The sequence below is a fragment of the Nesoenas mayeri genome (assembly GCF_963082525.1).
Source record: "Nesoenas mayeri genome assembly, chromosome: 1".
In the NCBI taxonomy this organism is placed as follows: Eukaryota; Metazoa; Chordata; class Aves; order Columbiformes; family Columbidae; genus Nesoenas; species Nesoenas mayeri.
The window spans coordinates 211,067,016-211,084,046 of record NC_137541.1 but is presented as its reverse complement, the minus strand read 5'-3'; the positions used below and the strand labels follow the sequence as shown (position 1 = coordinate 211,084,046).

Sequence of the window (17,031 nt, the reverse complement as noted above, 5' to 3'; positions counted from 1 at the left end):
GTCTGTGTCCGTTCCCCCTCATCCTGTCATTAGGCACCACTGAACAGAGTCTGGTCCATTCTCTTGAAACCCACCCTTGAGATATTTATTAGCCTTGATAAGGTCCCTCTCAGCTTCTTTTCTCCAGGCTGAACAGACCCAGCTCTCACAGCCTTTCCTCATAAGAAGATTGCTTTAGACTCCTAATCATCTTTGTAGCCCACTGCTGGACTTGCTCCAGTAGTTCCCTGTCCTTCTTAAACTGGGAAGCCTGGAACTGGATGCAGAACTCCAGATGCAGCCAAACCAGGGCAGAGCAGAGGAGGAGGAGAAACCTCTCTCAACCTGCTAATCACACTCTTCCTCATGCACCCTAGGGACCATTGGCCTTCTTGGCCACAAGGGCACATTGTTGACTGAGATGGCTCATGATGGCAGGATGGAGAAAACAGTTAATAAGAGCTACAAGATGTTAGAAAGAAAGAGTGTTGATGTGTTTGTACAGTGTAGACTGGGCAAGGCAATTGTCTTAGAAGAAACATCTGAAAGGAGAAGTTGGTCTACTGAGATGGGGTTGGATGGGGAATGTTCTAGTGCCCATCACTGCACTGTGGTTTGGAGGAAATGTTGGTTACTGAGTATGACCCATGTGTGAGGATGAAGGGGCAGAGTCTGACTATATTTTTTTCTAGAATCTGTACCTCTTCATGGCACCAAGAAAGATGCAGTAATCATGATAATGTTGGATATTGCAGTCAGATATTTTAATAGCATGATGTTCTCTTGTCTCCCTCACTGCCTCCCAACCAGGATGCATAGAATGATGAAAGAAGAATCAAGTTTCAGGACAAGCAGCCTGGAAAACGTGACGCGGGACCCGAGCAAAGAAAAGCTGCACATGAAGCTCTGCAGTGGGTCCTGCCATGCTGAGCAGATCCTCCAGACACTTAACTCCTACCGGCAGAGCGGCATCTTCACAGATGTGGTGCTGTTAATTGATGGACAAGAATTTCCCTGCCACCGTGCCACTTTGTCAGCCAACAGCACGTATTTCAGGGCCATGTTTGGTGGTGATCTCAAGGAAGGCCACCAGGATATCATTAATATCCAGAAGATTTCTGCTTCCAGCATGTCTCTCCTCCTGGACTACATGTATGGGGGGAACATCATCATTCAGGAGGACAATGTTGAAGGCATCTTGGAACTGTCTGACTTGCTACAGATCTCCAAGCTTAGAGATGCTTGTGTCACCTTCCTTGAAGGCCAGCTTCACCCGTGCAATTGTTTGGGTATCATGAAATTTGCCGATTCATTTTCCATCACATCCCTGACAGAAAAGAGCAAGAGGTTCATGCTGGAGTGTTTTGTGGAGGTGTCGTGTCACGAAGAGTTCCTGGAGATGGGTGTGAAGGAGCTGGTTGAATACCTGTCTGATGAGCAGCTGGTGGTCCCCAAGGAGGAGGTCGTCTTTGAAGCAGTCATGCGTTGGGTACGGCATGACGTACCTGCCAGGAAGGGAGCCTTGAAGGACCTTCTTGAGCATGTGCGTCTGCCCCTGCTCGACCCCACCTACTTCCTGGAGAAGGTGGAAATGGATGAACTCATCCAGGACTCTAAGGAGTGCATTCCTCTACTGCACGAGGCCCGCAAGTATTACATCCTTGGCAATGAGGTCAGCTCTTTGCGATCAAGGCCAAGAAGGTAAAACACAGTGTCTTCTTCCCTAGACCTTCATGGCCTAAGTTGATGGAAGTTTGAGGGACGTTCTTGGGTTGTTGTTTTTTGGTTTTTTTTTTTTTTAACCTATTTCTTCTCTTTTGGCCTTCCTTTTTCCAAAATGGAGACCTTGGAGATGTTTGCCTGGCTTAAAGTATTCCTTTGAAATGCATGCTAATGCATATGACACGTTTTTGTTGCAGTTGGCAAGAAGTAGTCTGGGTGTGCCATGATGCTATCCAGATGTATGTCCAGACTACGAGCAAAAAGGGATGTTTGTAGCTCTTTATTTTTGTTTTTACCAATGAGTAGGCCACTGGGTTGAGATCTGTTTTCCATTCCCACCTCTGCCACTGGACTGCTCTCATTACATCTCTTTTGGTCTCTCACCTTCTCGAAGCTGTCTGTTAGAGTGGTCCAAGCCTTCCTGCTCAGTCCTCAGGGCCATCAGCATGGTACCCAGCTCAAAGGCATTGTGGTGGGGTCAGAAATTAATGTCCAGGGAAAAAAATAAACAAAAGAAAGAAGTTATGGACAAGGTGGCTACCTGGGCATCCTCCTTTTTTATTTTTGTTTTCTTTCCATTTACTTACTAATGAACAGCAAGAAGATAAAGAGATGCTGTTCCAGGCAACTGGCAGTGTAAAGAGGCCACCAAGAAGAGCAATTTCTGGGGGAGGGTGTGGGTGGAATCCTGGACCTTTTATATGACTGAAGTTTGGATTTGATCTGCCACATTTTAAACCTCTGCTCTTTCTTCATGGTCCCATATAAGAGTGTACTGGGTAAGAGTGCTGATGGACATCTCTGGTCTGGGGTGTGTTGCCACATTGCAGTTGGTTTGCAAGGCTTGCCATCCTTTTCCAGATGAGATCCATGACTGTGGGGCTGCAGGGACAGGTTCTTGTTCCCTCCTGCTCTTTCTCCCAAGGAGAACAGGTTTTCTGGATGCCTGGTGCAGTATCCTGGGCAGAAAGATGGAGGTTGACCAGTACATCTCAGATGGATATTAGGAACAATTTCTTCCCCAGAGGGCTGTGGGGCATTGGAACAGGCTGCCCAGGGCAGTGCTGGAGTCACCATCCCTGGAGGGGTTGAACAGACATGGAGATGAGATTCTCAGGGACATGAGTTAGTGCCAGGGTTGGGTTAATGGTTAGATGGTCGTTTCCAACCAAAATGATTCAATGATTCTAAGTCTCAGCCTGGCATTTAGAGCATTGTGTCAGGTGGCAGAGATGATTTGACACATCCTACTCTGGAGACATTCAAAACCTGCCTGGACACATTCCTGTGTAGCCGCATCTAGGTGTTCCTACTCCGGCAGGGGGATTGGACTAGTTGACCTTTCGAGGTCCCTTCCAATCCCTAGAATTCTGTGATTCTATGATCTCTGTGCTGAATACCACGATGGACCATAAAATATAGAACTGCTCAATAACAAGTTCTGTGATGACCTCCTCAAGGATGCAAATGAGCCATCAGTGTGCCCAGGTGGCCAAAAAGGCCAACAACATCCTGGCTTGTATCAGATATAGTGTGGCCAGTAGGACTAAGGAAGTGATTGGTGCCACTATTCTCAGCACTGTTGAGGCAACACCTTGAATCCTGGCGTCAGTTTTGGACCCCTCATCATAAGGAGGACATTAAAATACTAGAGAGAGTGCAGAGGAGGCCATGAGGCTGGTGAGCAGAAGTCTCATGAGGAGCAGGTGAAGGAACTGGGATGGGTTCAGCCTGGAGAAAAAGAGTCTGAGGGGAGACCTTCTCGCTGTCTACAGCTACCTGAAAGGAGGTTGTAGCATGGATGAGGTTGATCTCTTCTCTCAAGTAGCAATTGATAGGACAAGAGAAAATGGCCTCAAGTTGTGCATGGGGAGGTTTAAGATTGGGTATTAGGAAAAAATTCTTCCTGGAAAAGGAACATTGGAACAGGCTGCCCAGGGCAGTGGTGGAGTCACCATCCCTGGAGGGGTTTAAAGGCATTTAGACGAGGTTCTCAGGGACATGGTTTAGTGCTGGAGTTAGGTTAGGTTATGTCTGGACTCGATGATCCTGAGGGTCTCTTCCAACTGAAATGATAAATACCTAAAATTCACTGGGCATAAACGCCAGCCCTCAGCATCCACGTTTTACCTCTCTCCTTATATAGCTTTGGTCTTAACCAAGTTGTCCCAGGTTTCAGGAACTTTCACCCAAGTCTTTCAAATTCTTTTTCACTTGCTCCTTCCTCTCCCCTCCCGCAGAGCCGTTTCTCTCTTGCCTGCTGGCTGGCAGGACTTTCCTTTCCCTGCTGTCTGTCTCATCTGCTCACTGCTATTGGGGCTGGAGAGAGAGAGAGATTTCCTGGAAACACTTCTCCAGGCAGAGAGCTTGTTGCAGGCTGGATGCCAGGAATGGCTTTCCACACTCGTGGCTTTGCCTGAGGATTAGGTTTGATTGTGCTGGAAGGGGGAGGGTGAGTGGCAGGAAGCAATCTCACAAAGGACTTTTAAAGGTCATTCTCACTACAAGGTCCTCACGCCAAGAAAGGCCTCGAGGTGCTGGAGAGAGTTGGGAGAAGGGAACGGCGCTGGGGAAGGGGCTGGAGCACAAGTGTGATGGGAGCGGTTGAGGGACCTGGGTGGTTCAGCTGGAGAACAGGAGCTGAGGGGAGACCTTCTGATCCCTGAACTGCCTGAAAGGAGCTTGGAGCCAGGGGGGTCGGGCTCTGCTCCCCAGGAACAAGCGCCAGGAGCAGAGGAAACGGCCTCAAGTTGCGCCAGGGGAGGTTGAGGTTGGATGTGGGGAACAATTTCTTCCCCAAAGGGCTGTGGGGCATTGGAACAGGCTGCCCAGGGCAGTGCTGGAGTCACCATCCCTGGAGGGTTGGACAGATGGAGATGAGGTTCTCAGGGACATGGGGCAGTGCCAGAGTTGGATTAACAGTTGGACTCGATCTTGAGGGTCTTTTCCAACTAAAATGATTCTATGATTTTCTTTCCCTATGCAGTTTGGACCCCTTCCCACCCAATCTGGGAGGTGCCTTTGTCTTGATAGTGCAGACAAAAGGGAGGGTGCAGGGGTGAAATTATTTGCTCAGAAAATCAGTTGATGCGGGAGAGGACCTTGATCTATCTACTCTACTGTGCCACCAATGGCCTATTATAGATACGATGGGAGGGGTAATGGAAAGGAGCAGCGTGATCTGGGGACTTAATGATGCCTTTCATGGTCTAGGTTCATGGAGCTGGCAGAAGTCATCATCATCATTGGGGGCTGTGATAAGAAAGGCCTTCTGAAACTGCCCTTCACAGACCTTTACCACCCGAAGAGCAGGCAGTGGACAGCCCTCTCCAGTGTACCTGGCTATACCAAGTCAGAGTTTGCTGCTTGCACACTGAAGAATGATGTATACATATCAGGTGAGATACCCTGGACCAGATGGTCCCTTCCTGGTTGCAAAGAACAGCAGAACCTCTGCTTGGGCAGCTGCTCCTTAGTTCTGTTCACTAGGACTCACAGCGTTGGAGCAAGGTCACTTCTTGGTGAAGTTTATCCTTAAGTGATTTGGATTTTGCTGTGCTGAGGAAAAAATTCACCTTTGGGGGAGGATGGTAATATTATAAAACCTTTCCCTCCTGCTTATCAGAGCATCTGTCAAGAGGGTTCTGCTGTGGAGTGAGCTGATTTTGGTGTGTGCTGTCAGATAGGGTTTCCTAAAACCTGTCCCTCACTTAAAATACATGGCCCATCATATGAGTTCTATATAAGGGATGGAGCAGTGTAATAAGTGCCTCAAAGTCCAGAGGGTAACTCCCTTGGGAAGCTGAGTTCATGTGGCCATAAGCCAACAACCACATTCTGGCCTAAGTTGTTCCATTGCATGGAGGAACTATGCGATATTGCGTAACAAGGTGATGGTTCTGTTGTTGGAACCACACCAGCTCTCCATCCCTCTGCTTTTCAGGAGGGCACATCAGCAGCAATGATGTTTGGATGCTGAGCTCCCAGCTGAATGTCTGGATCAAGGTTGCGTGTCTACAGAAGGGCCGATGGAGGCACAAAATGGCAACACTTCAGGGCAAGGTAGGCAATGGCTTGAATTTTGGAAGGAACCATGTAGAGAACTGTCCCCACTTCTCCTGCTGCCCAGTACAATAAGAAACTGTCAGTGTGTGTTTGTCCTCTGGGTAATTTAGAGATGGTTCTGATGGGAGAACAACTAGGACATAACCAAGATGGCATTGCTTTAAGTTGGGTGTGGGTTGTCACCTGAAGGAACCGCAAATAAAATTGTAGCAAAAAGGTCTACCATGGGGTGATGCAAGACTTCTGCAGATGGCTGCGTGAAGTCTTTGGATGAAACATCTACAGGGTGGGGTGTTTCACAGAATTATAGAACAGTTTGGGTTGGAAAGGACATTTAAAGGTCATCTAGTTCATCGCCAAGGATCTACCGTGGCTTGATGTCTGTCCTTCTGGCCAAACCCTGTCCACCCCTCCTGTTTGCGGTAGTAACATAACCCATTAGGTGACTCTTGGAGTTTCTAATCGTCTTTCTTTGCTCCTTTTGTGTCAGATCTATGCTGTGGGAGGCTTTGATGGTTTTTACCGCCTCTCCAGTGTGGAGTGCTATGACACCTTCTCCAACAGCTGGTCAACCTTGGCCCCCCTGCCTCAAGCTGTGAGCTCGGCGGCTGTGGTCTCCTGCCTGAACAAGCTCTATGTGCTTGGCGGTGCCGTGGATGACACCGCTAACACTGACAAGGTATTTCTGGGGCATCAAGAATGGACAGAGACCTAAACGCCAAGATTTGCTAGGGAATATGGAGAGAAATAGAGTCATAGAATAGTTTGGGTTGGAAGGGACCTTCCAAGCTCCCCCAGTGCCACCCCTGCCATGAGCAGGGACATCTTCACCAGCTCAGGTTGCTCAGAGCCCCGTCCAGCCTGGCCTGGGATGTCTCCAGGGATGGTTTATCCACCACCTCTCTGGCCAACCTGGGCCAGGCTCCCATCACCCTCAGGGCCAACAATTTTTTCCTCATGTCTGGCCTGAATCTCCCCTCCTTTAGTTTCAAACCATCACCCCTTGTTCTATCACAAAGTCTGTCCCCATCTTTCTTCTCGGCTCCTTTTAAGTACTAAAAGCCCTGAAACTGGCTACAAGGGAGCATTTATTTTTTTTTGTTTTTTTAAGACTAATGAAGGCTCCCTTATAATTAGATGAGAAGTCATACATTTAATTGGAAGCCAATGAGTCTTGGGGACCAGACAGGGAAGGTGTCATGATATGACAGCACATTTGTTGTGATTACAGTAGAGTGGTTTCTTCTCTGAAGCATCCTGTGATGTGCTGAGCCTGACAGATCCCTGTTCTCAGTCAGCCCTGAGGCACCACAAGAACAAACCTCAAATCATGTGGACATTCACTTCAGTTAATTAGCAATAGTAGTAGCTGCCTGAAGGAGACCTCTGCAAACCAGACATGCTGCTTCTGGTCTCTTGAGCTGCAGGAAGAGCCAACAGTGCTTCTCAGCTCAATCTCTGAACACTTAACTGTGCTCTGTCTGTGTCCAGCCATCTCGGGGGCTTGTTGTTTGTCTGGGAGACTTGAATGCAAGAGGGAATCATAGAATCATAGAAAAGTTTGGATTGGAAGCTCATTTAGTCCAATCCCCTGCCATGAGCAGGTTCATCTTCACCCAGATCAGGTTGTCCAGCCTGGCCTTGAGTGTCTCCAGGGATGGGTCATCTACAACCTAGAATGCTAGAACCCCTCAACCCTTTGCTCACTGCACTGGTCTCTGGGCGTAGAAGATCCCATCCATGTTTCTGTCCCCATGCTCTTCTATTTCTAGTCAGTGGTAGCTTCACACAAGGAAGGAGATGAGGTAACTCCATGTTCACATAGCTGCATTTCTCCTCCCAGGTCCAGTGCTATGATCCAGAGGACAACAAGTGGACGCTTTTGTCTCCCACCCCTTTTTACCAGAGGTGCATCAGTGCCGTCTGCTTGGACAACATCATTTATGTTGTAGGTGGACTTCTCAGTAAAATCTTCAGCTACGATCCAAGGAAAGACAGCTGGCAAGAAGTGGCCACCCTGCCTGGGCCTCTGGTAAGGAAGAGCTTTGAGAAAGCAGCTCTGAGCTTTCCTTGTCTAGAATAGATGCAGCCATTTGTGTTTTGCTGAGGTTGAAGGCACAGAAAATACACTGTTGGTTTGGCTCTGAGCATGTGAACGTGACCTCTGCAGAGCAACTCAGACATATGTATACTCACCATCAGTGTCCATACTGTTTGGAGGACATATCATCCACAGCAAAACCAAGTTTTCTTGCTGAGACTGGGTCTACACTAGCTATGGATGCCAGAGGAGTGAATTTGTAGGGTGAAAATATCGGTGTTGAGGACCTGTTCTCCACATTGTGTTTCATAGTGAGTGTTATACTGTCTCTAGTCTGGCTGGAACTGGTGATGGTTTTGTATCTTCATTTAGTGTCACCACAGTTTTTCACTCCAAAGCCATGCTGCAATGTGAACTGTGGCATAGTGAAGAAGAATGGTGGGACACAGAATAGTTTGGGTTGGAAGGGACCTTCAAAGCTCCCCCAGTGCCACCCCTGCCATGAGCAGGGACATCTTCACCCCGCTCAGGTTGCTCAGAGCCCCGTCCAGCCTGGTCTGGGATGTCTCCAGGGGTGGTTCATCCACCACCTCTCTGGCCAGCCTGGGACAGGCTCTCACCACCCTCAGGGGCAACAATTTCTTCCTCATGTCTGGCCTCAATCTCTGCTATTTGAGTTTAAAACCATCACCCCTTGTCCTATCACAACAGGCCCTGGTCGAAAGTCTGTCCCCACCTTTCTTATCCGCCCGTTTTAATTATGGAATGGTTGCAATAAGGTCTCCCTGGAGCCTTCTCCAGGCTGAACAACCACAACTCTCTCAGCCTGTACCTCAGCTGGATCCAAATTAAAATACCTATGTCAGTGCACACTTATATATGTCTTTCACAGGCAGGTGCTGGCTGGGTTCCCAGGCTCTTGGGGTGCTTGTGAGTCCGTGCTGTGCCTGGGCGTCTGCCAGAAACAGCAACAGTCCTGTCACCACTCACTTGAGTCATTTCAAAAGCCTAAACTCTTACTGAAATAGTAAGATTTCAGCACACTAGGAGCCAAACATCACTTATCTACTTTCACTCCCTTCTGCTGGGCAGGTGAGAATTGATCCCATTGCAATGGCTGACCCCCCTGCTCAACCCCAATGACTAAAGCTGGAGTTTGCTCCTCAGCTCTAGGGCTTTCCTTCTGCTTTCTAGGAGAGCTGTGGCCTGACGGTGTGTGGAGGGAAGATCTACATCCTAGGTGGCCGAGACGAGAACGGGGAAGGCACGGACAAAGCGTTCACTTTCGACCCGGTGACGGGGGACGTGGAACAGCAGCCGCCGCTGCAACGCTGCACCAGTTATCACGGCTGCGTGACCATCCTGCAACGCATGAACAGATGACCATGGGGCTCCAACTGCATCCACCTCCCACCCAGAACCCTCCCTTGGGACAGTGGCCACCCAAAGCATGGACAGACATCTCACCTTTGTGTGGGGAAGGGCAATACAAGCCACTGAAGATCATCTTCTCCAGCCAGCCCCTGAGCAGCCTCTATTTTGTTTTTCCCTGCCTCCTGGTGCAAATGGGTTTGATTTTGATCTAGGTCAGAGGATTAAAAGGTGCTGGGCTGTGTGAAGCTGCATCACAGACCTTGCCATAGTAGTACACAAGCATCCTTGCAGCCCTTGGAACTACTAAATTTGACTTTTACTTAAGTTTATCTGGCTGCAGATTACAGTTCCCTTTTATGTTGGCAACAGAGGCTTTCTGTCCTGCAAGGACAAGTATTTGGTGCTCTCTGATGCACAGGACTGCTGCAGTAACACTTCTAATTACAGAATCCAATTCTTTAGCTAAAGCTATCAGAAGTTTGGCTATTTAGCTCAGTAGAACTCTGTCAAACCATGGTGGTGACCTAAATGTCCATGAACAGCTAGTCCCATTGCAGTGGAGAGCTGAGATTGAGATTTCAAAGCTGATATCCCAAGAAAATTTCTCTACTAAATCCCAAAAATCCTGGTTAAATAGTCCATTCTGCACATACTGTATAAGGGTCTATTCCCCTAAATTGTCTTTGTGAACACCATGACAAGTGCTTTGTGTAGCCAAGAATTCTTTCTTCAGAGAGGCAGAGGTAGGGGAATATTAATGTGTAGGAATTAAGCATGAAGATCTGAGGCATGGTAGCCATAAAATCACATCTGGCTCATTTTGGCTCTGGAGTATGCTAGCGGGTATTAAAATAAATTCAATATTTAACAGATTTGATACAGGGTCCTAAGAACCTGAATGTACAGCTCATTTGGAGGGCATTTGATTACACAGACCATGTTGCTCCAAGCCAGTTGGTCTCAGGTATAGAAATGGTCCTGAGCACATTGGATTTGGGTAGAATAGTCATAGCTTTTGGTGTCACGGTCTTTAGTCCATGATTTGAACTGGTGATTTCTGGTGGGTCCTTGTAACTGTTCACGTTGTTCAATTAGGGACTTAGTTGTTGTCAAATGTAGAGTGGGGTCTCTTAAAAACTCCCATTACATGTACATTTTAGGGTGCACTCCTCTACTGCAGGCTGGCTGCTCTTTTCTCTGCACCTTCCTTTCCTCACCCCAACGATGACTTCTTGAAGTAGAGCAAACTACTATGTTCACTGTCCAAGATACTCCCATTTTCAGGGCATTTTAATTGTCTTAAAACACCTGGTTTTGCCTGCTTTCCCCATACAGCTGTTTTTTATCTGGTCTTATTTAGTACCTCTGCTTTCCGTCATCTCTGAGAAGTTCACCTCTTTGTTGTGATGGTATCAAGCTTACCCGTAAAACGTAGTAAAAAGAAGTCCCTGCTGAAGAACCAAAACTGGCTGTAACCAGAGTATGCTGATATCTGTTCTCCTTAGGAAATGTATGCTCTTTCTTCGTCCAAGTGATGAGCAAAGGTATTTCATAACATGAATCGTACCCTGTGCTCCTCATAGTCACATTTGGAAAGTCTCAGGGTTATGGTGGCCATTTTAGACATCAAGGTGCACTACTTGAACATTCTTAGCCTTGTTCTCCCTAAGGTCTGTGAATGTGGGTTAGACCTTTTATCAGATCATGAGCAACACAATGTGTCATTTAAGCAATAGAAAGGAGATTCAATGCTGATACAGGTTATTCCCTTGAGGATATAAAAGGAAATTCATGCTGGTAAAAGGCAATTTTACTTGCAATCAAATGCATCCACAGTTGTGTCTTTAATGGGAATGGTGATTACAGGAGAAACTGGCACCTCTCCTTCAGTTAGTTCATAGAATCATAGAATAGTGTGGGTTGGAAGGGACCTTCCAAGCTCATCCAGTGCCCCACCTGCCATGAGCAGGGACATCTTCAGCAGCTCAGGTTGCTCAGAGCCCCATCCAGCCTGGCCTGGGATGTCTCCAGGGATGGTTCATCCACCACCTCTCTGGCCAACCTGGGCCAGGCTCTCACCACCCTCAGGGACAACACTTTCTTCCTCCTCTAGTTTAAAACCATCACCCCTTGTCCTATCACAACAGGCCCTGCTCAAAAGTCTGTCTCCCTCTTTCTTACAGGTCCCTTTTCAGTCCGGAAAGGCTGCACTAAGGTCTCCCCGGAGCTTCTGTTCTCCAGCTGAACACCCCAACTCTCTCAGCCTGTCCCCCAGCAGAGCTGTTCCAGCCTCGCATCATTCCTGTGGCTCCTCTGGCCCCTCTCCAGCAGCTCCATGTGTGTCCTGTGCTGAGGACCCAGAGCTGGACCAGCACTGCAGGGGGGTCTCACCAGAGCGGAGCAGAGGGGCAGAATCCCCTCCCTGCACCTGCTGCTCACGCTGCTGGGGATGCAGCCCAGGACACGGGTGGATTTCTGGGCTGCAAGCGCATGTTGCCGGCTCATGGCCAATCTTTCACCCCCAGCACCCCAAGTTCTTCTCCTGGGGGCTGCTCTCCATCCCTCCATCCTCAGTCTGGATTGATACTGGGGTTAAATTGGTTCAAAAGAAAGCATCTGTCACAAGCATGAGCACATCAACCCATACTGTGCAAGCCTTCAGGGCCAGAGAGACCTTTCTCCTCCAGTGTCATGATTTCCTGAGGACCACAAGTCCCAGTCTGTCTCTCCTCCCCAATTTTGCATCTCTCATTGCTCTTCTGTGCATAAGCAATCCAGCACTTTTGTACGGGCACCCCTTCAAAGTTCATGGCTTGGGACCCACTATCTCCACCTCACCTCATAATTTATTTAGCCAAGGAAGTTCTTAATTCTCCATAGACTTTCCCATTAGTATGTCCCTCCTCTTTGTCTGTGGTTTGGAAAATTGTGCTATTTTTTCAAGAGAATGAGCGCAGTCAGAGCTTGCATTGAGCAAAGTCTGCTCTGCTGAGGATGGTGAGCATCACAAGGAATCAGGCCTTATGAAAGGGGTGGTCCTCATGCTGAATTTCTGACTTAAACAGGGCCTTAAACACAGACATAGCTTCCTTGGCTGCTGGCGGATCTTTGTGCTCTTGTTCTTGAGAAGAGCATAGTAATATATTTCGACATAGATTAAAAAAAAAAGGTAGTTTTCCACTTTCACCAACAACTTCTCTTCCTGCTGTGTTTCCTGATTTTCCTAAGGCCTCCTGGGAGTCTCTTACTGTACTTCATACTTTATTCCTGTAGAAATAAGCACACTCAAAAGGGTAGAAGGTGTTCTCATCAGCTTCTCCACATTTTTGATATGTGTGGTTTGTTGCAATAGGTGTAACATGGTGGTGGAAGTTATGGCATAAATACTGAAAGGTTCACCTCATTCTTTGTCCTAATATTCATGTGTTTGTGTTTTGTAAAGGCTGTGGCCATGCAGGGAAGGGTTAGGGAAGCAATTTAACCTAGGCTTTTTTTTAGAAATAAATATTCACCTTGACTCCTGAGTGTCTTTGCTGCAGGAATTTCATTTGTGCATATTGCTTCATGACAGTCCAAAAATACATTGTTGATGGAGCATCAGAGGAACTCTGAGAGCATCATACGTGAGATGTCCCAGCCTTTGTCTAGGATACCTGAATCCTCAGTCTAAGCAAGTAGGAAGTTCAAGGTATGACTTTTTGTCTGCCTGGAATGATATTTTTAACTATTACATGGGGTCGTGGCCAAGCCAGTGTAGAGAAGGTGCCTGTATCACTCAAACTCAGCTGAAGGAGAGGGAAACTTGTACTAATATTTTGGAAAGAGGGAAAGAGTATTTCCAGAGAAAATGAAAAAAATGTGTGTCTTGGCTGATTCTTGCTCTTCTTTAGTGTGGTAGAAGAACACAAAACATGAAACTGGCTGCCACAGCAGCTCACTTCAGTTTCTGAGGTGGCTTTTCTCAGTCCACACGTAAAGCACCTCCTTGCTGTGTTTACAGTAGTACGCAGACTTGCTGTGGGAGCTTTGTATGGTAAAAGATGTAGAATAAAGTAGAGATCATCTGCAAAGCACGTGCGGTAGTTTCAGCTTTATGTATTTAAGCTTTTAAAAACAAAATAAATTACTCTTTTTTTTTCTTTTATTTTTTTACATTCCAAACCAGCAACCGTCAATGACTTTCGAGTAGTACTTAAACCATCCCTTCCTCCCCCACGTACTTTTGGTTTTCCTGCTGTCTGACTCAGCTGTTGGGTTATTTTGGGTATGTTCATAGTTTGGATGGAAGCCAGAGGGAAGAAAAAGCTTTTAGAGAACAGATCACATGGATGGTGTAGACAGCAAGACCTTCAGGGACTGATAACATTTGTCCATGACACACAAACTAGAAGAATTATAAATAACCTGGAAGACAAGGCTACTGTGGAGAGCAAGATGGATTGTTTGGTAGCTTTTACCACCTAGTGAATAAAAAAAGCCTTTTTCCTGAAGGCAAATGAAATGTGATGCAACTGGACACAAGACAAATGCCACCCAGAGATAGAAGTGCATCCTGTGGAGCAGCGCTCAGAGAGGGATTTGATGGCTGGAGTGGCCAAACATCTGAAGCAGGTTCCAGTGTGATGCTGTTAGTGGCAAGGTGATACTGGGATGTGGGAGCAGAGGGGTGACATGAAGGGCTGCACTGAGTCACTGCCATCATTGTAATGGAGAAGGAGCCATGGGAGCAGATCCAGAGTTCTCACTTCATGGAGAATGTGAAAATCCTGAGGAACAGAAGAGCCATCAAAATTACTTAGGAGTGGGATAAGGATTATGGGGTGCTCAGTCTGTGATATTTAACAGAAAGAAGGTACAAACACATTTGGTACCAAGTCTTAGAATCATATCATATCAATCATCATATATCATATGAATCATATTATATCATATCATCATATCATCATCAATCTTCCACCCCACCTGAGTGTCATGGGCAGGAGTTGAGAGAAGGATTAACAGGAGAGAGATCATAGAATCATTTTGGTTGGAAAAGACCCTCAAGATCATTAAGTCCAACCATTAACCCACCCCTGGCACCACCCCATGTCCTGAGAGCCTCATCTCCATCTGTCCAACCCTCCAGGGATGGTGACTCCAGCACTGCCCTGGGCAGCCTGTTCCAATGCCCCACAGCCCTTTGGGGAAGAAATTGTTCCCCACATCCAACCTCAACTTCCCCTGGCGCAACTTGAGGCCGTTTCCTCTGCTCCTGGCGCTTGTTCCTGGGGAGCAGAGCCCGACCCCCCTGGCTCCAAGCTCCTTTCAGGCAGTTCAGAGATCAGAAGGTCTCCCCTCAGCTCCTGTTCTCCAGCTGAACCCCCCAGGTCCCTCAGCCGCTCCCATCACACTTGTGCTCCAGAATGCTTTCGCTGACTTGCCATTTACCTGTGACACTACCGGTGGTTTCAGAAGCCATTTAAGCCTCTCACTCATGCTGCTCTTTCACCTCTTTCAAGCCCAAATCTTACTTCCCAACTTTCGACTTGTCACATACAGGCTTGACCTATAGAGATATATCACCTGCCCCATGACATCCCCCTGGGCTGGGCTGTTTTGTCTACTCCTGTTCCTTCTTGCTCCACCATTCCAGGCCTGATGTATGCACTGTCTCTACTGAATACAGCTTATTTACTCACATTATAATTGTTATTTTTTTTAAATGCATAGAGCCAAAAAAACCCACCTTCCCAGCATGAATGTGGCAGGGCATCACTCTGCTCCAGCCTCTGGAGATGCTGAAGCTGTTTTCTCATTTATCTGCCCAGCTGGCAGGAGATGATAGCATTGTGGGGCACAACAGCAGTGTGCTGGGGTGCAAGTCCCAGCTGAAATGATGAGCTAGTGCTGATTAACTCAGATTAAGGGTCAGGATAGCCAGCTGGGAACTGGTGGGCAGAGATAATAGCAGTTTCAGTGGCTGTCTTTCTAGCTTTAAATATTCCCAGAAGAATAAAAGGGAAGAGGGAACTGTGTCAGATTTATTACAAGGTTGATGTGGCCAAAATTATTTCCTATTAAATGCAAATAATGGCAGGACGAGCAGGGTCATTCAGACCTAGAACCTGGCTTGAAATTCCCAGTTCATGTGGAATAAGATGTTTACCAGTTTGTAGTGATAAGGATTGAATCCTGCTTCTTGGACTCATCCACACACCGCAACGCTTTGTGGGTGCAAGAGTTGGGTTGTGTATAGAGACACAACAGGAGTTTTCCGGCTGTTGGGCTTCATATGTTGCTTCTCAACTGCTTCATCTCACACTTTGTTCAATGGCATCTGAGAGAACTTGTGCCTGAATGCAAGGAGAGGATTCCTAATTCCTGGGATTCAGAATTGAGCTCATTTATGGTCTATGTACTGTTTTTTCACCTGTGGCTATACAACATCACAATCATAGAATTACAGAATTATTTTGGTTGGAAAACACCTTTAGGATCATCAAGTCCAACTATTAACCTAACACTATCACTAAACCAGGTCCCTAAGAAGTTCATCTACACTTACCGAGGAGTGTTGCAAGGTAGAAAAGAAAATATTCCTAGACATGCAAACAGCAGACAAAACTGGGTGACCTACAAGTCCTAAACATTTCAAGTGGAACTAAACACTTATTTACTTGAAAGGCAGAATTAGACTGAGAGGTACACAGAGAGGTGGTGGATGAACCATATCTGGAGACATCCCAGGCCAGGCTGGATGGGGCTCTGAGCAACCTGAGCTGGTGAAGATGTCCCTGCTCATGGCAGGGGTGGCACTGGGGGAGCTTGGAAGATCCCTTCCAACTCAAACTGTTCTATGATTCTATGACCTCACTGCACAGGTGGGCATGGGTTACCATGTGTAGCATCTCTGAGGAAGGTGATTCTTGCCCCACAGGGCCCACCAAGGGTACCCCTGTGCTCTGCATGGGAGAGTTCGCTCTATTCCCATCACAAGAGGTTCCACTTAAATTTGAGAAGAAATTTCTTCTCAGTAAGGGTAACAGAACACTGGAACAGGCTGCCCAGGGAGTTATGGAGTCTCCTACTCTGAAGACATTCAAACCCACCTGGACACCTTCCTGTGTAACCTCATCTGGGTGTTCCTGCTCCATGGGGGGACTGCACTGGATGAGCTTTCCAGGTCCCTTCCAAACCCTGACATTCTGTGATTCTGGGATCCAGCCTGGGCTTGGCAAAACTCTGGTCATTGACAGTCTGTGCGGGGTCTCCCTTTTCGGTTCCCATTAATGTCTGCAGAAATGGGATTCAGAGACATGCCTGGGCTGTGGCCAGCAGTCTTTGTGCTCACTGCTTTGGTGACAGAGTCTGTTTTCAACCAGCTGCCGAGACACCGAATGGAGACTGAAAGCCTCTGTGTGCAACAAGCCCCACGGAAGCTGAAAATGGGGGCTGTTCTGCATGGAGGAGACGCAGCCGCTCAAGGAGGCTATTCCATCCACGTAAGATGCTTGGGCAGCCCTGTCCTTCATGAGGGCCAGGGATGCTCAAAGGAACGACAAAACCTGGATGCAAAGGCTGAAGAGGAGGGGAATCTGAAGAGCTCTGGGACGTCAAAAAAAAAAATCTTTATTAAAAATGAAATAGCTGGGATTTTGTCCACATAGCACAGCTCATCTTCCCCTCCTTGCTTTCAGGAAGTCTGGGAATGTCCCCCCCGGACCTCTTAGAATAAATTGTACCTTGGTCATGCTTGGGCCACTTGTCACAGATGCATGTGCTCTTGGCACCTTTAATAGGATATTGCATGTATCACCCATCTTCACATGCAGAATTATTAAGCCTTGGAGATAGATACTGGTTTATTTTGT

At 47.3% G+C, this 17,031-nt stretch overlaps 1 protein-coding gene across 1 annotated transcript; it reads left to right on the top strand.

Annotated features, from left to right (window-relative positions):
• Positions 1-790: 790 nt before the first annotated feature.
• Positions 791-9,190, top strand: KLHL35 (kelch like family member 35; the record flags this gene model as incomplete). The annotated part of the gene is made up of 6 exons (XM_080345140.1): positions 791-1,680; positions 4,915-5,099; positions 5,645-5,763; positions 6,257-6,445; positions 7,610-7,798; positions 9,002-9,190. The coding sequence occupies 6 exons, from the start codon at positions 791-793 to the stop codon at positions 9,188-9,190; spliced, it is 1,761 nt and encodes a 586-aa protein (XP_080201266.1).
• Between the last annotated feature and the right edge of the window lie 7,841 nt (positions 9,191-17,031).